The 27,064-nt window shown below is 41.2% G+C and overlaps 1 protein-coding gene across 3 annotated transcripts in view; it reads left to right on the top strand.

The window, feature by feature from the left end:
• The window catches only part of CDH12 (cadherin 12), a 444,800-nt gene that overhangs the window by 316,306 nt on the left and 101,430 nt on the right, over positions 1-27,064 (top strand). For all 3 annotated transcript variants that reach the window (XM_061589878.1, XM_061589885.1, XM_061589867.1), the window contains exon 5: positions 22,514-22,633. In XM_061589878.1, the coding sequence (XP_061445862.1) occupies positions 22,514-22,633 (120 nt within the window). The remainder of the gene's footprint in view (positions 1-22,513; positions 22,634-27,064) is intronic.

Genomic DNA, 27,064 nt, shown 5'->3' with positions numbered 1-27,064 from the left:
TATTAGTTGTTCTCTCTGTTTCATTATATATTCTCCATGCACATTTTCTAATAGTTCTTGATAAGTTAACCATTTCTCTTTTCCGGCCATTTCTCTTCTATAGAACGCTTCTTGACTTGAGACACATAATGGTATTTTGGAACAAAACCTTGGTTTATATCTATTCCATATTTTCAACAAAGGATGTCTTATAAAATGATTATTAAAGTCCACATTAACTTTTACTTTGTCATACCATAGATATCCATGCCATCCCCACTTCAGGTTGTGGCCCTCCAAATCCAATAGTCTTTTATTCCTCAGTAAAATCCATTCTTTTATCCAGACCAAACAACAAGCAGCAAAATAAAGTCTCAGATTTGGTAGTCCCAATCCTCCTCTTTCTTTGGAATCTTGTAATAGTTTAAATTTAACTCTTGGTTTTTTTCCCTGCCATACAAATTTAGAAATATCTTTTTGCCATTGTTTAAAAGGTAAATCAGAGGATATTATAGGTATTGTTTGAAACAAAAACATCATTCTCGGTAATACATTCATTTTTATCACAGATATTCTACCCATTAATGACAACTGTAGTTTATCCCATCTTGACATATCTTTCTTAATCTCTGTCCATAATTTTTCATAATTATTATGAAACAACTTTGAATTTTTATTTGTCATAATAATACCTAGATATTTCAACTTTTTCTCTATTGTGAAATCTGTCTTGTCCATTAACTCTTTTTGTTCCCTTAGAGATAAATTTTTCACCAACATCTTTGTTTTTTGATTATTAATCTTAAATCCTGCTAACGGTCCAAATTCTTTTAATTTATCCATCAATACATTAATTCCTTCCAAAGGATTTTCTAATACAATCATCAAGTCATCAGCAAATGCTCTCAGTTTATATACTTCTTTTTTATCTTTAATCCTGAAATCCTTTTATCTTGCCTTATATCTCTAAGCAACACTTCTAAGACCAAGATAAATAAAAGGGGAGATAACGGACATCCCTGTCTTGTACCCTTTTGTATTTCACATGAATCCGTTAAGCCCCCATTGACAATTATCTGTGCCTTCTGAGATGTATAAATCGATCTAATCCATTTAATAAAATTATCTCCAAAATCCATTTGCTCCAGAACCTTAAACATAAATTTCCAATTCAAATTATCAAACGCTTTCTCAGCATCTAAAAAGATCAAAGCTGCTTGTTTATCATTTCGTTGTTCTAAATATTCCAACACATTCAAAACATTCCTGACGTTATCACGTAGTTGTCTACGTGATAAAATTTGTTTCAGTCAGCTGTATGTATTACACTGCCAAACTCTTCTCAAATGTATGGACCTTGGCATTTGCTTCTCTATTTATGACATCCTGCAATTTGGGTACATTATAGGCAGCGCAGTTCTAAAATATCTGTATATTGTGGGGCGAGACTTTCCCATTCTTCTCTGTGGTTGACTACAGATCCCTAGTTCCAGGCAAAGATCTTGTCATCCATCTCTGCCGTTTTCTGTGTGGAAATAAGCCCAGGTGCAATTTGTAGGAGAAGCCCGACCGGAACCCACTGTACTCTATTAATTCTTTATCTCCTACCCTCACCCATTTTTCATTTAGGGTATACATCTTGCCTTAGCTTGTTTGGATGCTAGTTGTTCATGTCCTCCCTGTGCAATGAAAACATGAGACAGTCGGTAGGATTAAGGGTCATAACTTTATTGAACTTAAGGATCTGCAATGAGCAATCAACTAACATTTTCAAACCAACCTATAGTTCCTTGATGGACAATTCCACCCAGGTTCAAACCATGAACTAGACAGCTGTCTGTTCTGTGTATTTATTCACCCACTCATGCTATGGATGAGCAGATGGAACTCACCTCACCTCTGTATGGCCAGCATTTGATGACCTAAAGCTTCCAGGGCCAAAGGATAGCACCCTTCCACCATCTGCTCAAGTTCACTGGTCAAGAAGAGGCAGGTTGGATACCTTTTCCTTCTGGTGCTTCTGGGTACTTACCAGGGTATGTTGATATACTTCTGATCCTCCCAGATATTGCAAGATAATACAGAGTAGGTGAAAAAGGAGGACCTGCATCTAATCTGGATAATTCCCTTCTCCCCCCCCCAAAAAAAAATCTACTCAGTGTGATAAAGAGCAATGAGTGGAATCATCACTGGCCATATTGGGTACTTGGGTTTCCACACTGCATGCAGAGAGGAAGTGATGTGGGCAGCACTGCCATATAAAGGCCCATGCCAGGGCTGCTGATTGGTCAGATATCCCCTGCATGAGGACAGCAGCATATCCACCTCATCTCCTACTTTGACACAGAGCAAATAAGCAGAAAAGACTGGCACGGGAGAAGGGACTACCCAATTTTTGGTTCAGGGAAAACAGTCACCAACAAAACCAATGGAAAGGAAATAGATCCATAATGATTATAACTAGACATTTTCCAACATGGAATGAGGAGAAAATCTGCATACATACAGACATACTTTTCAGGTTTTGAGTGAACATTACCCTAGTCTGCCTTCAGTCATTCAGTGGGGCAAGGTGAAGTGAGCAATGACTAAAAAGCTGCCCTTGGCAAAAGTTCCCGGAAAAAGAAGGGGACAATGACAATGGTTGAAAGCACTCTCTTGCCCAGTGTTCTTAAGCCTTGGGTCCCCAGATGCTGCTGGACCACAGGTCCCATCATCCCCAGCAAACTTAAATAATGGTTAGGGATGATGGGAATTGCAGTTCACAAGCATCTAGGGATGCAAGGCTGAAGAACACTGCTCCAGCCAGTGGTTATCAGGGTTGGGAGCCTGCTACCTTCTTCTGGATGCTAATGTAAGTGGATAAGATGATTGTTTACACATGTTTCTGCATTAAATGTATTATCCCTAAAGTTTCATTTTTTGGCACCAGTGTTTACTTTCCTAGTTAAACCTTTTAGTTGATATTAAGTTATTTTCATAAGTTCATAAACAAAACTTGGTGTATGTACATGTGTTTTAATCTGATTCAGTGTTTATTTGGGATTTAAGTTGATTTGTTCTGGTATAACAAAACAGAATTTTAGCTAATGCATTTGATATGTTTTAAGATGTCAGTATGAACTATAAAAGAAGACAAAGGGGATTTATATGATAATAATCTAAAAATCATCAATATCTTATTTTCCTGGCTCACAGTTGAAAGGAAAGAAGAGTACAGAAATTATGCTGACAGGTCTTCTCTTCAAATTAAAAAAGAAGAAATTTAATTCGTTTTCAATACACTGAGATAAAAAAACTCATGTCACAGGATCTTGATTGACATTTCTCCCTGAATTTAATTACCAAACCTCAGTCAGTTCTCTGCTTGTTGTTTTGTCCATTTAATTCAAAATGTAAAATGCACTGTCAAATGAACTGCTATGCCCCATGTTTTGTAATGATTACAGAGGGGATAAAGACAAGAAAAGGAGTCAAGTATTTTTTTTTTAAAGTGTGCGCACAGATTAATGTTTGATTTAGTAACAAGAAGCTGAACTGTTATGGGGACTGTTCAGGACAGGCAAAATAAAGTATTTCTTTGCACAGTGCAGAGTTAAAACCACAAGACATAATGATGCCCACCAACTTGGACAGCTTTAAAAGGGGAGTAGACAGATTCATGGAAGCTAAAGCTATCAGTGGCTGCTAGCTATGATGATGATGTTCTGCCTGTACTGTTGGATGCCAATTGCTGGGAACCTGACTTAGGAGAGTGCTGCTGTGCTCATTACCTGCTTCTAGGCTTACCATAGGCATTCGGTTGGCCACTGTGAGAACAGAAAGCTGGCTGGACTAGATAGACCTTTGCTTTTGATCAGCAAGGCTCCTCTTATGTTTTTCAGTGGGATCTATTTATATTACAGGTGAGCCGCCGCATATGCTTAAATGTCTGAAGCCAAAACTAATGATGGGGGGTATATTCAAGAATGCATCTTCATAGGGTCAGCTCTGGGGTTGAGGGGACCCTTAGCAAATTGCTTTTAAGTCACTTTAAGATTTACCTTTGTTGTGCTGGCTTCTCTGTGTTTTTCCTGTGCACAATGATCAAGAAGTTGCAAAAGGGAGCATGGCTGTCCACAAACATGTAAAAGAATGCGGAATGTGAAACACACATGCTTAGAATTTGAAACCCAGATGGTGACACCATCCAAAACGGGGGGCTTTACTAATGGACTGCTGAAATGGCTAGGGATGGCTCAGGGGAATGCCCAGATTAGGCATTTATCAATGCCCCAATACTAGCAAAGTCACATCACCTCAACCGTGCTACCATTCTCAATTTGCATAGGGTATTCAAAAAGGTCAAAGGACACTTGACATAAGTCTCAGTTTACATACTCCCATCTCTTCTTGGATTTGAAGGATTCACTCTCAGTGCCTTGTCCACAGGCTGCCAAACTTCAAGAGAGAGAGAGAGAGAGAGTATCCACATACTAAAGAGTGAACAGAGAAGAGGCACACCTCAGAATGGTACTGAAAAATGTAGGAAACTTTATAACATGGTAAGTCACCCAACACATTTTGGTGGAAACCTTCCTCAAGAGCACAGGAAATCAGTTTGCTGAGTTATTCTAGTGACATCGCATCTAGAACAGGGGTTGCCATAAAGGCATTCCTTGGCACTCACATGGACTCCTCCCCATTGCCAAAATTAGGCTTGAAAAAAGCATTCTGTTTAAGTCAATAGAATAGGTTGTGGTGTGTGCTTGATTGCAATGTGTTTGTGAGATGCCCATGACAGTTTCACCAGTTTGCAAATGTGCCCACGGGCAGGAAAAGAGTGGTGACCTGCAATAACTCAACAAATGGAATTACTGCACCTATGAGGAAGGTTTTAGGCAACCCACCAAGATGTTTTGGCCAATTTATTAAAGTTTCCTACATTTTTAAGTACCATTTTGAGCTGCGCCTCTTTGCTCTCCACCAAATTGCTAGAGTCAGCACTGAGGTTTGTTACAACAACAGATTAGGAAACACAGAACAGGGATCTTCAAGGTCCCTTCTCCGGGTTGCAGCCTGACAACTTTCAATGCACAAGCTTGAAGTAACCATTTCTTGAAGAGCTCAAGGAGATGGGGTACTGGAGATCTAGAGGAACTATAAAGTACTGTGGAAGAGCCAAATGGCAGTGATGATGTTTCAGAATTCTGAAGACAAAATCTTAAGAAACTGTTTTTCTTAAAAAACTAATTAAAATAATATGTTAATTATTTAATGATGCCCTTAAAGAAGATCCACTTTGAAAGTTATTAAGCATTTGGGCTGATCTGCATTCTGTAAGTAAATGGTGATTTCCAGCCCTGCTTTGAAGTGCATCTGTCTTTGTTCTGTCTTCTTTTTAAAAAAAACAAAACACAGGTTTGATGTAAGTGGGATGAAATTTGGATAAACAGTTTAAAACAAAGGAGAGCTAGTATTCAACAAAACATGTTCCACAAGATTAAGGAGACCATGCCCTAGAATAGCTCTTTGGATCCTGGCTGAGATTGGCAACATGCAACTTTGACAACAGGAGGGATGATCCTGTGTCATTCCCTTCCTTACCTCTTATTCCTTGAGCAATATAATCTATGGTGACATTACTGAACTTGATTTAAAAAGAAACACAGCATGGGGCCTACAAGTGAACAAAATATATCAATACAGAATGTGAGGAAGAACTAATAGTCATTTGAAATCTAGTGCTGAATCCAGCAAGGAAAATAGCACCATCTGGTGTTGGAAGGCATGATTAATGAAATAAATTGCTGGGCATTGTATTGATTTCATGAGGAGCTTGTGAAGGTAGGAAACACTGTGTTTTTTGGGAGGAGGACTGGCCAGCTCTCATGTACATAGAGGATACTAATAGTCAGTACTATAATGTTCACAGTTGGAGAGAAAGGAGGGTCCGATATTGTTGCTACACTCTGAGAATCAGGATAGAACATAAAGTTTTTAGTGGAATATGTGTCTTGTGGTCTAATATATTTTCACACCCTGCTGCCCTCTTTCTCTCTCTTTCTCTCTAGATACACACACTCTCTCTCTCACACACACAATGTGACAAGCTAATCTGTCTGATCCTGAAGGGGTGTGAGAAAGGGGCAGTCATTAACAAGTTATAAGAAATAAAGAGGCAAACTACTGGCTAAAAGAGGCTAAAAAGGTTTCCTGGGTTAGCACACAAGAAAAACATATGGTAAAGATGAATAATTGAAAGGTAGTTAATGGGATTCTTTTTGTAATTTAGTTCATACTAATATATGGTATAAAAGCCATGTATCCAGAGGCAAAGGAGGCTTTTCATAGTTGTGTGACAGTAGATATCTGAGCAGGTCATTTTCTGTTCTAGACTGAAGCTGACAGGGGAATTGGCCTAGCCAGGCAAGGCATGGCATAGTGTAAGGCAGACAGCAAATGATCAGGACCACAGACAGCTCACTGTGGGGCTGGAATCACGATTAATACAGATAAGCAAGGAGCTTGGGCTGTTGTTCCAACCCTAGTCTATATTCACTAATAGGCAAAAACCCTTGCAGTTTAAGAACATTCCTATAGCCAACAGATATTTCTACCAAACTTTAAAAAGCAGAGACATTGGGCAGCTATAGTGAATGCATCAGGAGAGCAGGAGACCTGACCTCCTCTCTGAGAGATTGTACTGCCCTACAAATTTGTCAAAATGCAAGCACAATTTGGGTTGGTCTTTCACAGTCCAAACCTCTTCATGTGTAGCTTGGAAGAATTTGGTAACATGTGCCTCTGAGCATATGGTGAGTGGTGGCAACACCTGCCATCTCCAAAGATGGAGAATTACATTTTTGTATGTTTGTTACTGTTCTTCTTACTTTGCTTCTTTTCTGTGCTCCTGTTACTCCAGAGAATCTAACCTAGAAAATTATATTTCTCTCATTATTCATCCAAGAAATCTGTGTCAAATTTATTTTTATTAATTTCAAAGCTTTTTTAATGGTCGATGTCATATGATGGTGAAGATAGCCTTTTTTTGTTTCAAACTGGAAGTTATGCTCTATTTCTATTTTGGGCACATTAACAGTTGAATCTGAAACTGCAGTTTGATGTAAAATCAGACTGATTACAATACATTGCTACTTAAGCAATGACTATAGCTGTTGGAAAAAACAAAGATGGCCTGCCCAAGATGCATATTTTCAGCCGGCTATGCTTAAACTACTCCACTTAAGAAAAGGTGGACATTGTCAATTAAAAGCCTAGAGCACACCTAGAATTTTCCTAGAATATATTTAACCTCCCACTGTTTTATTTTGTGCAAACAGACTGTCCTCATGTCCATTGGAAACTATTCTGCAGAACAGTCAGTGCCATTATTCAACAATTGTTTTTGGACCTTTTTTTAGTGTTGCAAACTGTTGCTGTACTTCACATACTCACAGAAAATAGAAGCAAAAGAAAATGATTTACTATAGGAAACTTCACTAAAATTGCAAAGTAAATCAAACATATTTAATGTGACTCTGAACTATATCAACTGTTTTAATATAGTTGCTTCCTCCCTGCTAAAACAAGATCAGTACAGCATATGTCTTGTTTCTGTGATTTGGGCTGATTGCAGGTGTTGCCACCACTCACCATATGCTCAGAGGCACGTTACCAAATTCTTGCAAGCTACACAGCAAGTGGATTGGACTGTGAAAGACCAACCCAAATTGGGTTTGCATTTTGACAAAATTGTAGGGCGGTACAATATCTCAGAGAGGAGGTCAGGTCTTCTGCCTCCCTGGTGCATTCACTATAGCTGCCCAATTTCCCTGCTTTTGAAGTTTGATAGAAATATCTGTTGGCTATAGGTACATTCTTAAACCACAAGTTTCTTGCCTATTTGTGAATTTCTCTGCTTTTTAATCTGGGACGTAAGAAATGGGATCCTGTGCAAGTTTGCTGAGAATGGATTGATCATTTGCATGCTTATTGAGTTCAGTGGGATTTACTCCCCTGCAATCATGCTTAGGATAGGTAACACTGAACATGGGGAGGGAGACCTGGAGTGGGCAAGGGAGGAGGAAGAAGGAAGAGGGGAGGGGTGTAGAGGAAGAAGGGAGGAGGAAGGGAGAGGAGATGGGAAGGAGGGGAAAGGCAGGTCTGATCATTTGCATGCTTATTGAGTTCAGTGGGATTTGCTCCCATGCAATCATGGCTAGGTTAGGTAAAACTAACCAGGGGGAAGGAGGAGGGGAAAGGAAGAGTCGAGGGAAAGAGGAAGGGGGGAGAGGGGAGCAGAAGGAGGGGGAGGGGAAGGAGGGGATTGGAAGGGGATGGGGAAGGAGGGAATTGGGAGGGGAGGGGAAGAATGAAGGAAGGGGGAGGGAAGGGGCAGGGAAGGGGCAAAAGGGAGATGATGGGAGGGAGGAGGAGGGGAGCACAGGTTTGATCATTTGCATGGTTATTGAGTTCAATGGGATTTACTCCCATGCAATCATGCTTGAAAATGAAATGGACTGCTTTCAAGTAGATTCCAGCTTACAGCGACCCTATGAATAGGGCTTTCATGGTAAGCGGTATTCAGAGGTGGTTTACCATTGCCTTTACGGCTGAGAGATAGTGACTGGCCCAAGGTCACCCAGTGAGCTTCATGGCTGCATGGGGATTCCAGACCTGGTCTCCCAGGTCATAGTCCTAGGATAGGTAAAACTGACCATGGGGGAGGAGGAGGGGGAGGAGGAGGGGATTTGAAGGGCATGGGGGAGGAGGAGGGGGAGGAGGAGGGGCAAGAGGGAGGGGATAGGAGGGAGAAGGAGGGGAGGACAGGTTTGATCATTTGCATGCTGTTTTAGTTCAGTGCGATTTACTCCTGTACAATGATGCTGACCTGGGGGAGGGGCAGAGAGGGGTGGAGGAGGGCAGGAAGGGGAAGGGGAGGGAGGAAGGGGGAGGGGAGTGAAGGAGATTGGGTGGGTGGGCACTGGGCAGAGGGGAAGCCCCTTTCCTTTCCAAAAGGAAAACATTGTAAACAATAGCATTATTTTTCAGGTTTTTCCCCACCTTTTTATTCTACAGCAGGCACATGTAGCCTCCCACCCAAATTAGAACCAAAGCTGTCCCTGGCGACATCCACACCAGACCTTTATTTCCCTTTAGACTGTCTTCTCTCAAAGAATCCTGGGAAGTGTAGTTAGTGAAGGGTGCTGAGAGTTGCTAGGAGACACCCTGTTCCCCTCACAGACCTTCAATCTGAGCGGCTGATTGTTGAACCAGTTTGGCCACTGGAGCTCTGTCAGTGGAATAGGAGTCTCCTCTCAGCACCCTTCAGAAACTACACTTCCCAGTATTGTTTGGAGGAAGCCATGACTGTCTCAAGTGAAATAAAGATCTGGTGTGGGTGTCGCCCCCTGATTAGGCAAGTCCAGCAGCTGTGAGTCTGGCTTTTAGAACACTGACAGTTGGCTTTTAATGAGCATCAGCCAGACATTTTTTAAACCTTTAAACTGCAGAAGATGAAGGTCATAGTATGAGGCAAGGTCAGTAATAGAACTACAGGTACTCTGTGAACATGGCTGAATTTTTAATGAATTTCAACAGATTATGAGAACTCTGACAGAAAAAAGTCCAAAAGTGGTCTGGTTTTTTCTCTCTCTTTTTACAATTTGAACTCTTGATTCTCTCTGACTGTTTTGTGTATCACCATGAATATTTAGAGGGTTTTTAAGCAAGCATTTCTGAGTTCAGGACTATAAGTTTCGCAAGTTTTTGTTTTGAAATGAGCTTATGGGAAGCATCAGAATGGCATGGGGGTATTTTCAATTTAACCTTGCGGAATGTGAAAAATCCATGTTCACTATAGTATACAGCCACTCTTGTGGCTGTATAATAATGCTTCAGGGTATGCTGATGTTCCTGTTGTGTTCATTATTATGATGGATTTTCTATTTTTTCTTAAAATGATATTGAATAGAATGGATATCTGATGTATCCCTAATCAGAATTGCCCAGAAAATGCTCCTTAAAAGTATAGAGGTTCAAAACTACAGTGAGAAATGTTGCTAGCCCTTGCAATTATTTGTGGCTTTTAGGTATTTTGGTTCAAAAGGGCCTTTTGTTTTGCCCAAGGAGGAGCCTCCATGTTCCTGTCAAATTTATCCTTGTTTGCAGTTCAATGGCAACCTGAAGTTGTGCAGAGCCCTCCTAAGATATTTCAGTCGCTCTTTTTCCTGTAATTCTTCAGGTATTTATCACCCAGCCACTCCAGATTTGCTTCAAATGACCTCCTTAGGCTCAATTTCTGTAGCAACTCTTATTAGAAAGTGTTTTGTGCATCTGATAGCATGGCAATCTCACCCCGCCAGCAGTCAGTTAGACCAATTAGAGGTGTCACCTTCCTCGCTTTGTGCAGCTCACTCAGAAACAAATCCCATTTACTTTACACCTCTGTTTCCTTCTGACCTATGTTAATGCTCGTGGCAAAGCTGCTGCTGAGCCTTGCAATACCTTTGATGTGAGGAGTGCTGATATATGAGGAAATGCAGCATGTTGGAAGTTTTGCATATTAGAGTGGTGATTTTGGCTTTCTGATGAGCTTCTCCTTGAGCTCTCATTTCACGTCTGACAGTTTGGGGCCATTTGTCACACTGTACTATTCTTGTGTGTACTGAAACTGTACTATTCTATGTGTTTATTGTCCATGTGCAAGGAGGATAGTTGTGACACACACACTCAACTCTGAAGTGATACAGTCCTACAGGGATTCACTCCACTAAATGACTTTGCTGAACATTTAGATTCATTGCTAGCTACCAGTTTCTTCAAAGGTGATGGTCAGCTTATGTGCGTCACTCCTGAGAATTGCCTTTGGCCCCAACTGTAGTCTACGTTTATAGCAGTATCATACCACTTTAAACAGCCATGGAATCTCCCAAAGAATTCTGGGAACTGTAGTTTGTTAAATGCTGAGAGTTGTTAATAGGCCCCTATTCCCCCCTCCTGAGTAGTTTAATAGTTAATCCCTCATCCCAGGGAAAGGCTAGAAGATGAGATCATGGACAAAAATACTAGATTGCGTCCCAACATGCACTGTCCTTGGAATTGTTCCCTGAGCGTTGAAAAGCTCTGTATGTGGATACTAATGTTTTTAATATGGACTGGAAAATATAGTAGTAGTTGATTGCCCTACAAAAAGTTCTTGTGCTCTGGGCCTAATTCACACATGCATGTCCATCACTAGATTGTCTATTAGTTGAGCAACAGTTAATAACTCACTGCTGAGCATGTGAAGTAATTCCATTGGGAAAGCATGGCATTTCTGGTGATGATGAGTTTCTTAATGATGTGCAGAAATATTTGACTTAAGCTTTTTAGGAGTAGGGTGGGGTAGGGTGGAGGAAATCCCTTCTGAAAACTTTATTAATTTTCAAAGAAGGGGTGAAAGTCACAGCACTTTCACACATTGGGGGGGTGGACTTTCATTTTTGAAAAGGTGACCTGGGGTTATTTGTGTATAACTTTTTTTTAAAAAGCTATGCTGCTACTCCAAGTGATATCTTGGCTGTGCTGAGCAGCCCAGCTGCCTTTCCATTTGAAAATGTGGTCAGAATTCCCCTAGTAATGATACTACATGATGATGAGCAACATTTAGCCAACTTTTCCTCATGAGTTCCACTGAAAATGAGACTATGTCATCAGGTAGCATATTCCCAGGGGCATTCTAGCCACATTTTTAAATGCAGCCAACTTGGAACAGTTACTAAGCTTTTTAAAAAATACTTAGAAATTTAAAAAGTAAGAAAACAACAAATCTTGGCCACCTTGTTGAAAAGTAAGTCCACCATGACCTGTAGGCACTGTGACTTTCACCCAGGGCTCATAACATTTCTGATAACGGCCCCCTGCACCATAGTAGGGAAGAATGGTCCCATGGGAGGGGATCCCCCAGCTCTAGAAATTCTATCTGTGGTGTTGTGATTTGTGATGGCTCGTTCGTACATGTGAGTGACCACTTGATGCTGGAGGCATTAAATGATGAACATGCATATCCGAACCCGCCTCAGGGAAAACCTATTGTGAGAATGGCTTTTCCTTTTCTGGACAGGAATTTATGGTTAGTGGAACTCCACAATGTGGATTAATATAAGGGGATATGGGATAGCTGCCAGTCTTTGATGCATTTGGGGAGAAAAAAATAAGAAGAAATCCTGCAGGGAACTCCATTGCACAGCCAATACAGCTGCATCTCTACCTGCCCCCCACTTGGTGTCACAAATGACACCAGCTAGGGGGCATATGGATATGGTTTGGTTAAAACATCCTGGTGAGCCAAATGGGGAGGTCTAGTTGACCAAATGTGACCCACGGACCAGAGTTTCCCCATCCCCGGGGTAGCACAACAAAGGCACCTGCCTAATATTAATAGGCACGGATGTTACGGGAGTATCTTTAATTTGAAGGTTTTTCATTCTTTGATTCATCTCAGTGAACCAAAGTTTGAGAGTCTAAGTTGCAATGAACCCTGGGAGAAGCACCCCTTTCTGTTAACTCTTGAGCTGTTTGTAACTTTCCAGCTATGTTTAACTTCAGGGGTCAAAATCAGACATCCTGACTCTCACAGTCATAACCCCAAAAGTCCTGAGTTTTGATATCATCAGGGGAAAAGCACTTCTAACAAACAATGGTGTCACCTGGACAGAGGTGGTGAGATCCTGTGACCTCAAAGGGATAAGAAATTGATCATTGACAATCAGGAATTTGCAGTAATATTTCTCAGGAGACAAGAGTCTTCATCTGGTAGAGCCAGACCCTTATCTTCAACTCCAAAGTTTTCCATTGTTCTTCACTTGCCACATCAGCATCCCCCTTCCCATTTTGCATGTTATTTGATTTGCATGTAATTCAGAATTACATTTAAGGTTTTGTGAGATTCAGTAGACCTTCTCGGGGCTCCCATAACGTCCTGATCACTTTACATCGTCCACTAGGAACACCATGATGGAGGATGATCAGACCAAGGAAGGATGAGATCTCTTGCTATCTAGTTGCAGGTTTGGCTCTTAGGCTAGATACAGAAATCTTATTCATGACTTTGAGCTCCGATATTCTTCAGGAAAGGTTTATCTCTATCTCTTTCTTTTGTTCGTTCTTTTCTTGGGTGTGAGTTTATTTATGAACTTGAAAATGCTTAGCATAGGGTTCTTTCTTAATCTATTTTACCTTTAGGGAATTGATGTATGATGTTACGTAACATCTGCCTATAGTTTTGTATGCTGTCTGTAGTTTTGATTGTAATTGCAAACATGTTTTTCTGTTTCCTCTTTCATTAAACCAACTTTTAGTATGTTTCTTTGGGCATTGTAGGGATGGGTATGCATCTGTAAGAGCAACTTGCAGGTCAATTCTAACTAAAGATTCCACTACATTCTCAGGTTGCTTTTTGAGTCTCTGCAGGGATTCACACATGTAACAGGGAGTTCCATTTTCTTATGTGAATATTCAGTCAGTCAGACTCAAACAAGCAGCTGTATTTGGATTTCTCTCTTGAAGCCTTTGCATTCCAGCCCGCTTTTCAGTCATGCAATGTGGATTTGAAAATACAAGAAGAACTGTTGGAAAACTTTTATAGTGCATTATTTTCTTGCTAATTGGGTAATGTGCTGTTTCTTGCTACAATATCTTTTTTGGTAGTTGCTCTATGCCTGCAAGCCTCTTTATGTGCATTTTAGGTACAGACTATTAACTGCTATTTTGAGCAACCATGTTTCCTCAGTCAAACAACAACTATAAATGTTACATAAACTGGGGAATTGTGCGGACGTCTGGATCGCCTGGTAAATACATAAATAATCTACAGTAATCAGGGCCGGCCCCAGACATGCTGGGGCCCTTGGGCACCAGCTTGCCCTGGGCCCTGGCATGCATGTGCGCGCCACACACATACACACATGTGCTTGCCCAGGGCCAGCCCCAGACATGCTGGAGCCCTTGGGCAAAAGTCTGCCCCAGGCCCCAGCACTCCCCTACTGCGATTCATGCACTGCGAGAGCTTCGGGACTCTGCCATTCCCTTGCTTAACTTACCTTGTTCTGCAGTTGCGCATGCAGCGGTGCCCTTAAGAAAGATGGTGGCTGAGATTTCCCTAAGGAGCTGAAGCCTCTGCTGCCATCTTGGTTCATGGCAGGGATACGAGCACACAGCACACATGCGTGCCATCAGCCAAGATGGCAGCAGAGGCTTCAGCCCCTTAGGAAAACCTCAGCTGCCATCTTTCTTAAGGGCACCGCTGCATGCGCAACCGCAGAACAAGGTAAGTTAAGCAAGGCAATGGCAGAGTCCCAAAGCTCTCGCTGTGCGATCCGTGGCAGCGATCCTGCTGTGAATCACAGAAGTGGAGCAGAGGCCCCCCTCAGGGGCTCATGTAGCCTTAGGGGCCCTTGGGCCAGTGCCCCACCTGGCCGCCCCTTGGAACCAGCCCTGACAGTAATCTGCATCTTTTTTAAAAAAGGAAGAAAAACTGGTGTGGATTATTTAGAAATATTATATTTATAAATATTTTGAAAACTTAATTTGCATGGCAATTTAGAAAATCCATGTTCATCTATTGCAAACTAAGCCAGCAGTTTCTTATATGGGATTATTTTTGTTTGGGTTTTGTTTTGTTTAGCAATGTTTTAAAAGTTAAGTTAGATTTCATTGATCATGGCAAAACTGTACAAAAAATATGACTTTTTAAAAAATCACCACAGAAGACAATCCTGGTTTTTTGTGTTTCTGTCCTCACCCATCCAGCAAGAAAACCTCTCCTATCATCCATGAAAAAGAAGAAAGAAATCTTAATGATTTGTGATGCAGTGGATCTATTACAGAGTAGCATCTCTAGCAGGAAAATAATGAGATGACTGCTAGAAAGCAATTCTGTCGATTTACTCTTCCCGCTATCTAGGTCAGGGATATAGTATGAAATTTTCTTTTCTTTTTTACCTGTAGAATGGTACCTCTCATCCTCCAAACAGTTTACTTTTGAGTAGACAGAGTTAGGACTGCACTGTCAGAGATGTTTTGTGAGATTCATGCATATCTGAATCATTGTAAATGATTTGCTTTGTAAATTTGTTCAGAGTGTTCTTGTGCCACATCATAACAATGTGATTGTCAGAACAAGACTGGATGAGAGATGTATATCGAAGAATGTAGCTCTCATAATATAAGGAAGCAAGCTGATGCTAGACAGAGATTACATGAATTTGCTCTTGAAAACTATCCTTTTCCAATTTGGGTGCTGAATATTAGAAAGCGTAGAAAGAAACTACCTTATACTGCGTCAGACCACTGGTCCATCTAGATTGATCTCTCTCCAGGGTTTCAAACAGGATTATTTCCCAATCCTACATGGAGATGCCAAGGGCTGAACTTGGGGCCTTTTCTTTTCAAACAATGTGTTACAGCTCTTCACCAAATATTCTCCAGATAAATTTTTATTGTCTTGATATTCTCTGAATATTGGGCTGAATGTGTCTTTTGGCTGTCCTTGTTGAATGTGTCTTTTAGCTGTTCTTATAGAAATGTCTTGATAAACTTCTACATAACCCAGGTTTCCCAGGAAATACTTTGAAAAGGTTTTAATAGTTGGTATATATCACAATTGGTGTATAGCACAGTTGGTATATCATATTTGATAGTGGCACACATTAGTATATGACATTAGTTGGTATAAGATTATGGTAATATATTTTCTTCCTTTAAAAAAAATATCATTTAAGCAAGAACATGAAATACTAATTGCTATTTAACATTTGACAGTTATGAGATTTCATGTTTGAAAATTGAAACAATTCAGAGTTGTAAAGTAGCTTAAAGCATTTGAATTTTGCATTCAAGAACTATGTTCACTTTTCAGTTCAAAAAACCTCATTCCTAACTTTGAATTGTGATTTTCAATAATATGTGTAGTTTTTCATGCTTACATATATACCCTTTCTGGAACTAGATAGGCCTGCGCAAACAGGGCTCTAGTCATCCAAGGTTGCAGAGGGTCATTGACCCCTTACTTTTTTGTGTGCCAGGTCCCAGCCAGATCCCTATATGTCTAACATCCTATGAGCCAATCAGCATTGAAAGGGGAGCATGTAAGCCACTGAGAAGAGGCTTTTCACTTGGCTAACATGCTTCCTTGTCCTTTTGTGCTAATTGGAACCAGAATGAATGGAGGTGAAATCCATCCAGTGGCTAACACGTCTCACCTTTCATGCTGATTGGCACCTCGGGATGTCTGTTGTTGTGGGAGAAGGTGCATGTGGGAAGGACACTGAGGATGTGGAGTTGGAGAGGACAATGAAGAGCAAGCAACCAAGTGAGCATGTGACAGTGAAGGAGTTTGCAGAGGAGGAAAATAGACACCCAGGGCTACAGTCTGCATGGAGGAGAGGAGGAGAGTACAGTGAACAAACAGAAGAATTTGGGGAGACCCACAGTGAAGGAGGGAGAAGAGGAGGAGAGCGGAGTTTAGAGCAGGTGGAGATGAGGGAAAGTGGAAAAGAAGGTAGGAGGAAGGAGAACTTGGGCTGAAGCGGGGGGTCATGGTCGCTGCCTCTCCTTGCTTTGGGATTGGGTACACCAGATCATTGGGATCCGCCCTGCATAGGCAAACACAGAAATAGTGTGTTTGTGAGAGAGGGGGGGTGCAGCAACATAGCTAAACTCTCTCTCTCTCTCTCTCTCTCTCTCTCTGTTAACATGGATCCCAACCCAGCAGCACAAAAGGGGCATGTCCCACCCCAAAGCCAGCAGCAGGGGAGGGAAAGAGAGCAAGAGAGATAAGTGTGTGTGTGCCTGCCTGCCTGCCTGCTTGTTTAGTTCAATCCAGCTAAAAATATCCAGTTTGGATATTTCTGTTGGGAGGTGGAGGTATGTTACTGATGATCTTACAATGGCAATGCTACATTCAGTACAAGACCAGCGATTCTATTTCAGATGGAGGGGGTCAGAAGTGATTTAAGATGTATAGCAATTCTGGTCAGGTGGTCATACTGGGATAAATTCAAGATTTAAATAGATAAAAATCAAGCAGTGCAATCATTTGTTGTGGTTATTTATTAATACCTCATAATAACTACTCCAATCTTTTTATTTTTCATTTTCGAGAAAAAAAGAATTTGAAATCGTTTCTCAGTCATGAAGCTCATTTGGTGTCCTTGGGCCACTCACTCTCTTTTAGTCTAACTTACCTCACAGGTTTATTGTGAAGATACAGAAGGAGGTATAAAATGGCTGCAAATTGGGGCTTAGTGCTTATATCATAGGTATCCAATGTTGCTTCCTTTAATCAAAGTGATGCATCTTTATAAGGGACATGTTTTTCTCCCCACCCCTTAGCACACCTCCAGGCTTCATCCAATTTGGCATAACTATTGTGTTTTTGCCTGCATTGTCCCAATTACATTCAAGTGTCCCTACTCCCAGGTTAGTGTGCCCAAGGGGCCCTCTCACCATGAACCTTCTTCTACTCTTCCTCACAAAAAGCCTTGGCTATAATCCTGTACCCACTTACCTAGGAGTAAGCCCCATTAAATACAAAGTGACTTGCTTCTGAGTTAGGGTTGCCAGGTTCCTGGCCTGAGACTGATCCTGTATCTTTAGGAGAAGAGAAAGTCAGCCAAGTGCAGGTGTTCTTGCAACACTATAATGAGAAAAAACAAAAGGTGGAATTCTCCCTTCCCCCTGCACAACTTTTAAAGATAGAGAAGACCTCTTGGAGGCCGGGCCTAGCAACCAAGAGGTTTTCTGTATCTTTAAAAGTTGTGCAAGGGGAAGGGAGAATTTCACCTTGTGCTTTTTCTCATTACAGTGTTGCAAGAACACCTGCACTTGGCTGACTTTCTCTTCTCCTAAAGATACAGGATCAGTCTCAGGCCAGGAACCTGGCAACCCTATTCTGAGTAGACATGCATACATGGGATCTTTTTAAACATCCACCCACACTTATTGTGTAGTAGAATCTGCAGAAAATCATTTATAAGAAATACCTGGTCTCAAATGAAGATTACAAGGAGACAGAAGACACTAGCCAAGTGTAGGGGAGGGGGAAATAGCAGCTCTTTAGAACCTCAGGGATTCTTGGTATCCAAACAATTCACTTATAAATCACAGAGATTGAAAGCTTATTTTTATTGCATAATCTTAGAAAGGAGAGTGGCTGTGAGGAGTGTGAGGGGGCATGGCGTGACTCTCATGAAGGGACTCTGCACTTCTAAATTTACCACTACACTACTGTGCACAAAATAAAGCTTCTCTCTCTCTCTCTCTCTCTCTCTCTCTTATCCCTCTAACACTTGCATAAATAAAATTCTGACTTGCTATTCTTCATAATGAAAATTCACTACACTGTTTATGTGAAGATCATTACATCTGGCAGCTGACAAAGAGTAAGGAGAGGATATATACTTTTTCAGGAATGTATAGCAATAGATGGGAATGCCTCTCTCTTTCTAACAGCAAACTCATTGGGGACAGTCCAGGCACAAATGCAGCAAGTTAGAGAAAGGCTCCTCTCCAGGTCAGATGTTTCTTTCTTGTATTACTTATGGAGGAATCAGCTTCAGAAGTTTGTCTTTACAGCACATAATTGGTAGCAAACCCCCACCCCCTTATAAAAGACAGGTACTGTCAGAATCTCTACAGATGCTCCATATACTTTCACGGTTGTAAGGTTTTGCCAGTAACAGGTCAGGAAAATGCAGTTAGAGTCTAAGGCCTTCCTGATCTGAATTGCAATATAGAGAATCCTTAAATCTCCTTTTCAGCTCTTTCAATGAAAAAGCAAAGTAGATGAGGGCAAGGCAGGAGGCAGCAAGGTAAATGGATGTTGATTGATTGGGGTGGTCTGGTTTGTGTGTGTATGTGACAGCCTGTTTTATAGGGCAATATTGCCATTGAAAGTATTACATTTTTAGAGCAACCATATTTAAAAAATGAAGATTTGCAGAGAAGAGCTAATACAGATCGACTAGATTTTATCATCTGGAACAGCTAATAAATGTCAAAAATGTACATGTTCAGTGCGTTATAGGGCATGAACATTGCTTGTTCCATTGTACCTGAAGTTTCTTAAGAATGTGTATCCTGATAGAACATTCTCCATCTGTTCACTCTCTGTTGTAAGTGGATAGACTAGGGCCAGGTTCACATGGGAGCTAAAATCCGTATTGAAGTTTTTTCATTGAGATAGAGTTCCACGGTTCACACACGTCCATCCTCCCTACCTTCCAATTCGCTGTTTTGCTGGTTTGCATTCACACACGTTTGTGTTTATTAGTATTGCTGTTTCCTTGTGGCCCCGCCCCCAAACTTACATGTTAACTCCCTCCTGAACATCCCCATCGATAATCGAGAAGGGGAGGGGTTTTCTGTCATTTTCATTGGGGGTGCAGTAGGGGGTGCAACAATCATGAAATTACTTACTGTTGTCAGTTTCATTTCCTCTATGCAAAGCCCCTTTTTTTGTGAAGAACGAATGAAATGTTTATAGTGTGCAGTGTGTATATTTTTGTGTTTGTGTGTGTGTGCATGCATGCCTTCATCACCACCAATTGCAAGATATGAGGGCCAAGCGGGGGCTCCTCCGCCACCACCGCCACCCTCCTGGTGCCACCTCCTCCTTCTCCTGAGGGGCTGTGAGTAAAAGAAGCAGCAGCAGTGGCGGCGGCAGCACCAGTGACACCCACCTGCCACGGCCCTCAACTTGTAGCAGCCAGCATGTGATAGCGTCAGCGTCCTGGGCAAAGCTGCTGCAGTAAAGGGCGCCCAGCAGGGCCAGGAAGAAGGAGGGCAATGAGGATGGCAGCATACGGCTAAGCATAACGTACAAAAATATGTGTTGAGAGAAGTAAAAAAGAGAGTAAACGGAGCGTGTCACTGGTTTAAAGGACTTAAGGAGGAACTTGTTTGGAGAGGGGAAAGGGGGGGGAAGGAAGACTAGAGCGACCGGAAGTTTGTTTGTCAGTGGCAGGAAACGAAATGACATCCACAGACAGTGTAGGGGGCAGAGAAAGGGAGGATCTAAAATGGAGAACAACCCATGCAGCCAAAAACAGCGGAGAAAAGCGACTACACGGTAGGTGGGCACCGAAGCTGGTGCGGGTTTTCAAACAAATTTCAGATTTTTAACGCATTGATTTAATCCAGATTTAAAGGCAATAGCAGCTGAATGCACTCACATTGGCAAAAAAGTCACGTAAACAGTCCAAATTAAAAGGATCTGCAAAAAGCACCAGATCCACACTAAACCTCCATGTGAACGGGCCTAGGACTGGCTTCAAATGCCTACCCAGCCTGTAGCACTTTTGGAGTAACTTTGAATCAGTCTCTTCCGCTCACCCTGGCCTATCTCACAGAGGCTTGGCCAACTGCAATTGAGAAAATGTATGGACTTGTCCAAGAATATGTAAGAAGGTGTGGCAGCTTACAGAGTTTATGGTGTCAAGATGAGTGAGACTTAGATGAAGGTGAGCTTGGTCCATCTCAAGAGCACCCAGTAACAGCTGCTTCCTACAGACTACTAAGACAAGGCAAGCAATTTGTGGCATTAGGGCCACCTTGGCAGGGGTGTAGTGGTCCAGGATCTTGGGGGATCTTAGACCCCTTACTTTTTTTGGGAGCAGGGTCCCAGCAGGGTCTCTATGTCCCCACCTTCCCACAAGCCAATCAGCAAGAAAGGGGAGTGTGTTAGTCACTGAGAAGAGTCTTCCAACATGCTTCCTTGTTCTTTCCTGCTGATTGGAACCAATCAGAGTGAAAGGAAGTGAGTCAGCCACACAGAAGACTCTTTTCAGTAGCTAATACTCTCCCCTTTCATGCTTATTGGTTCCTAGGGATGTCTATTGTGGGAGAAAGCATTAAAAAGGATCTCATTCTCAACCCCACAGCGAAAAAGGGGTGGTGGTGGCTGTGACTATCATGAAGGGACCCTCACTTCTCAGTTTGCCACTCCACTACTGCACCTTGGTCTAAGTTCATTCAGGTGTCAGGATAGGAAGCACTGAGGCAAACAGATAGATGTATTCTGTACAGCAGCATAAAGGAGAAAGCCAAGGTCCCAGCCTAGCAGTCTCAGTTTTTCCTGGCAGTTCCCACAGTGTATAAAAAGGGGCTTACACCCAGGTCAGTGTGCATACAATTGCAGCCTACCCAACCAACAGGTGCACAACTTGCAGAAATTCTTCTGGTATAACACTGTCACCCCTCCATGGCTGGGGAAAGCATTGGTCTGTTTCAGTGTTGGCAATTCTGCTGTGCGGTTGGGGGAAACCATTGCATATGGTAAGCTGCCTCGAGATCCTTCCTGTGATGTATATAAAAAAGGAATAATACCGAAAACAAAAATAAATAAATAAAAGGTTCTCATTTGCTACTATTGATCAGATGGAAATTGTTTCTTGATTGACATAGTTCCATACAAATAGCCTCCCTGCTGAGTGATATCTCTTGAGGTATGTGTGTGATGGTGATTGTGTTTGGACACAATAGTGCAGGGGTGCTGAGGAACAACTCACCTGATTCTAGTTTGGTTTATGCTTACTAAGTACCATAGCAGGGACACTGAGAAATCTTAAAGCAGGGGTAGGGAACCTGGACCAGAAGTTGGTGGACTCGATCTTCCATCAGCCCTGTCCCAAGTGGCCAATGGAGAGGGTCATAGGCTCCACATCCCTGTTCTAAGCCCTAAGCCAAAGATTACCTTTTCTGTGGATGGTGAAGGGGGTCTGGAAGTGGTTTAAAGTGTTGCCATTGTGTTTAAAATGCACTATGCTTTAAATTCTAAATGACTTATGACCCAAGTCAGGGCTAATGGTCATGGAAAATTAGAATTGTAATCCAGCAACATTATTCTGTAGGGACATGGGTTCCACACCCCTGTTTAAGAGTTATGTTTTGCAATGCAGCAGATGATAGAGAAGAAATGAAGCCCTCTCTACTGACTTATGTGATACCTCTGCTGTCAGCATCCATCAGTGGCTAGCTGTTCTGCAGCTTAACTGAGAGAATGAGGGAAACACAGTGGACTAGACAAATTCACAGACAATAAGGATATCAGTGGTGACTACTAATGTTGGCTCATATGCGACCAACCAGGATAAGAGGCAACTGAATACCAGTGGCTGGGAATCACAAGTGAGGAGAGTGCTATTGCACTCAAGTCCTGCTTGCAGACTTCCCATAAGCATCTGGTTGGCCACTGGAAGAACAGGATGCTTATGGTTGGCTACTGGAAGAACAGGATGCTGGACTAGATATCTTTTTATCTGATCCAGCAGGGATCTTTTTAGGTTCATTGAGCTGTTTTGACTAATTTGTATTAAAACGTGTTAAATCATCTTGAGGGTGTTTTTTTGTAAAAAAATAAAATGCTAGTGTATAAATGAGATCAACATTAATACATCCAAAAAAATAGATTGATAGGAGTGAAGCCATATCATATTTTGTTTACTAAATTAATCTCTCTCTCTCTCTCTCTCTCTCTCTCTCTCTCTCTCTCTCTCTCTCTGCCATTTCTTAGGGGCATATGTGCTGCAGGTCAAAGCAACAGATGCTGATGACCCTACTTATGGAAATAGTGCCAGAGTAGTTTACAGCATTCTTCAGGGACAGCCATATTTCTCCATTGATCCCAAGACAGGTAATAAACATTTTGTCAGTGAGAATCTTATTGCTTCCTGCTTTCAAATATCAAACTGATTAGATGCCTACCTGGACAGTCTTTATCTGATGACAGAGGAAGAAAAAGTGACAGTGTTATTGCAATGGTTGTTCGTGGAAAAGCATCAGCTTCCTCCTATTTGCATAGGGTAAGTAGTATTGCCTTTTCACAATTCAATGAACATAATAATTGCCTTGCTGGATCAAATCAAGGTCTATCCAAGAAATGAACAGGCATGGTTCTGTATGGGAATGTGAAACAGCTCCCAAGTGATTAGAGCTGACGATAGATAGATAGATAGATAAATCAGCACATTTCTGGTCCATATCAGTTTCACATGTGTTCATTCATAAATCTGTTGCATTCCATTTCTCCATTATTCTGTGATTTATTTTATTTAATTTTTTATTTTAAAAACTGCATACAGATTCATATTCAAAGATGTGTTTTGACACATTTTCTCATAAAAATACACATTTCTAAACATTTTTATTCTACAATGCATGTGTATTTAGAGAGAGATACAGATGTAGATACTTGGCTGAGATGAGAACTGTATTGCAAAATTCAGACACATGAAATCTGAAGGATGACTGCATTCTGATCCACACATTAATTTAAGCAATGTCGATTGAGTCCCTTTTTTCATCAGAATTTCCAAAGAATTAATTCTTCAAACACCCTAATTGTGGCTCAGTTGTGCTAATTTTAATATTGGCCATGCATGTTCCAAAATATTATGGGGGTTGAATGTTTGAAATGGTCATGACCATGTGAGTGTGACATCACACAAATAATTTCATAGGTTGCACAGCACCCATGTAAATCTGGTTTCCAGACACTATTATACTACTAACTCAAGGTACCAATTTAGCCTACTGTGTATAATGTTTTACTTACTACAGATGACTGCTTTATTATATCTGATAACAATCTATTTGCTATCGAGGTCAATGACTCAAGTTGAAATCCTAAGAGTGTGTGTTTGACAGTAAGTCAGGTGGGAGGAGAGTTAAGTACCCTTCTCCTGTGTGTTGTTTCATTCCTCTTAATGCCTTCCCTTCTGAATCTACATAATAATCATGATTCCTAGAGGTATGATTTCCATGCTTGAAGCATAACATCTGCTTTCAGCCTAACTTACCCCATCATCAGAATCACATGGTGCAGATCTTGCTGAATTGTATCACTTCCAGCATATGGGAACCGGAGGGGGTGGTCACATGTTTAATGCTTCCCTATATAAAAAGTCATATACATGGAAAGCTAGTAGAGAACAGGGTAAGCTCCTTGACATGTTGGTTTTACATATACAGGGAGGTGCTTTTTCCCCCTGTGAGTATTTAAACATGTGATTTCCCCCATCTGTAGTTTGAATTTGATGTTTCCAAGAGATGCACTTCATGATTCTACTGTTTGTGTTGCTTACCATATATAGCAGATCAATTGCATTTGCACCTAAAAGCTGTATTGGGACAATAGGATAAACAAAGTCGTATTAAGATGAGAATAAACCAAGGCAAGCCTCAGACTCATGTGGTCCCTGTCCCGCTCCAGCACTCAACTGCCAGGAGAAGGCATTTGGAAGCTTTCATTTCTGATTTTGATTTACCATAGTTTGTTGTGTTGTGCAGATCCAACTGTGGTTAATCTTAAGTATGGTTTGTTTGAAACAAGCCAACTTCAAAACATGGCTTATGAAGCTGACTTGTTTCAACAAACCATAGTTTAGGGTTTGGATATAAAGCTAAACTGTTGTTAATCAAAAACATAAGCAAAAGCTTCTGAGTTTCTTAAAGGGAATGGAAAGGAGGATGCATGAGCCTGAGGCTCTTCTAGGCTTGTTCCCATCATGCTAAAACAGTTTATTTTGACATAGAAACACAACCAAAATGTTTAGTATAATATGAAAACTGAATGCTCAGTAATATACTTTTTTCTTGTTAATTTGTTAATGGTTCAACCTTACATTTACCCCTGTTGCCAACAGCTGGTAATCAGGCTGTGTTCTGCACCATGTAAAATGCATGAGCTTTAGCTAGGACCTTTTAGCATGTGCTGTACTGCTAGGATGATACGTGAAATGTGTTTTAATCTCGAATAAACCAGGCTTTTAATTAACAGTGGTGTTCCGTGTGGGAAACCTGCCTCTCTCTTTTTTTTCCAGCTGCTTGCTTTTGGCAGGTATCTGGCTTGAAGGATGGGAGGCAAGTGTTAATGTCAGACTGTTGTTATGAGTCCACTAGATGTGTGGGTAGAGGGGGAAATGATGCATAAACAGTCCAGAAATACTCATGGGACAGGAGGACAGCTAATTGCATATCTTGCCCTATATTCTGAAATGTCACTCCTGCTTCTGTATTTAATAATTCAATGACTTAACCAAAATGCTGCACACTAAATTCTGCCAACTGTGTGCTTTGAATGCACCATACGAAAGATCTGCCTGTCTGCCCCCTTTCTGAAAATGGAATTTATTTTCCCAGCAAATCTCTCCTTGAATGTCAGATGGAGTATTAAAGACCCTTGCTTCCTAGCTAATCAATGACTGGGGATGGAAACAGCATAGCATTGTCAGTGCAGGTGCCCCAGAGGTCACATCCTCTGTCAAATATACCCCATTTTAACAAAGGATTATATATAACAAGTGCGAATCAGTGAGTTTATTTTTAAATTAGGATGGAGGGTTTCCCCCCCTCTTTCCTCAGGCTCGAGGGGATAAAAACTGCCTCCTTTAATGTTCTGATTAATTAGATCTAGCTGACAATATAGAGGTGTTAAAATCCAGGCTATATGTGTGTTATGCAGTATTTCTGGATGAGATTAAATATGACAACAAAGATTTCCCCAGGATCCCGTGCTCAGCGTTTGTTGCTTGTGTTCTCAGTGCCACCTTCATTAATTATATTCATTCAGAAGCTGGGGATTTCACATTGAAAAGATGGGAGGGTCATTGGTTATGGGCAGTCTCCAACCGCAGGAGCTTGCTCAATCTGCTTCTCCTTAAATCATTGTAACTATTTGAAAGCCATTATCTTTTACCAGGTCTTTGTCTTACTCCTCCCCCTTCCCATTGTGAATGGTCACTGTCCTTTCCTATTCTTATATTCCCCCTTTGCCTCAAACATGGAGATAGAGGACAATGAGCCAGTTGGGTCGAGAGCTGCTATATCAATAAGCAAAGGAACTAGACCAGGTTTCTGATATGGAACCTGAGGTCTACAGGATATAAGACATGTAGAACTGAAGCTGGAATCGAAGCCAGCTCAAATCCGAACTCACAGATGGCTTTCCCCCAAACATGATTTCCATAACAAGTCAACTACTTCCCACTGTACTGTGCCTTCCCAAGACTGCAGGGCATGAACCAGGTGCAGAAAGAAGTACTCACCTTCTGTTTAGAGAGTTAGACCTTTAAGGATTCATACTTGTAAGGCAAAGGGGTGCAGCTTTGGATTCCTCATCTATGTTTGTAAAAACATGATCTTATGCTTTGATAGATCCATAGAGACTGAAAAGCACCCTGATACAGTAGCAATATACATATATGGTAATAGGGATCCGTTAGTGGATGATGAATTACATAGGCAAATGGGTGTTGCATTGCGGTTCCTGACTTGATAGAGTATCTGGAACTACACCTATGGCCTAAGTCAGATCACTAACAATAATACCAATCATGTCTTCAAAGGAGAGATTTTATTCCCTCTCCCTGAATAAACTATCAGCAGTATGATATGACTGGAGCTATATGGTGAGACTTTTTTCAAGTGAGGAATCATATTACCTCTGGATTAGAACCAAATATTTTACTCTCCCTTCTCCAAATATTTGTGCAAAATACCTCCTCCTCCCTGCCTATGAATGTAATTTTTTTCAATGTCACGGGTCAGATTTTACTGTGGTCTAGAAGATGCAAGTTCTATAGACATAGTCATGGTATAATTCCCTATGTTCTTTGGCAAGGTGAAGGTAAAATAATGAAATAAGACAATTTCTCTTTTACTTGAGAGTTAACTGCACATAGTTATTTGTTCTGGTTAAGTGGTTATGGCACAGAACATGAACACCTGTTTTTGAAGCGACCGTTTTCTCAATTTTACTAAGATTTTTAATAACGAATGAGAAAAGGAAGGAAATATTGCTCATAAGCTCTTTTAGACATAACAATTATTCAGAGCTTGGAAAAGTTACTTTTTAAAACTACAACTCCCGTCAGCCCCAGCCAGCATGGCCGCTGGATTGGGCTGATGGGAGTTGTAGTTTAAAAAAGTAACTTTTCCAAACTTTGCAATTATTCTGATTGGGTTTTGGGGGGAGGTAAACTGAAGACAAAGATCCATTACATAATAAAAAATAGAACAAGACTTTTGACATCAACACAGAAAAAAAGCATTGTGTGATTGGATA

This window comes from Rhineura floridana, chromosome 1 (genome assembly GCF_030035675.1).
Source record: "Rhineura floridana isolate rRhiFlo1 chromosome 1, rRhiFlo1.hap2, whole genome shotgun sequence".
In the NCBI taxonomy this organism is placed as follows: domain Eukaryota; kingdom Metazoa; phylum Chordata; class Lepidosauria; order Squamata; family Rhineuridae; genus Rhineura; species Rhineura floridana.
Note: the sequence above shows the minus strand (reverse complement) of the source record. Positions and strands in the feature narration are given on the sequence as shown.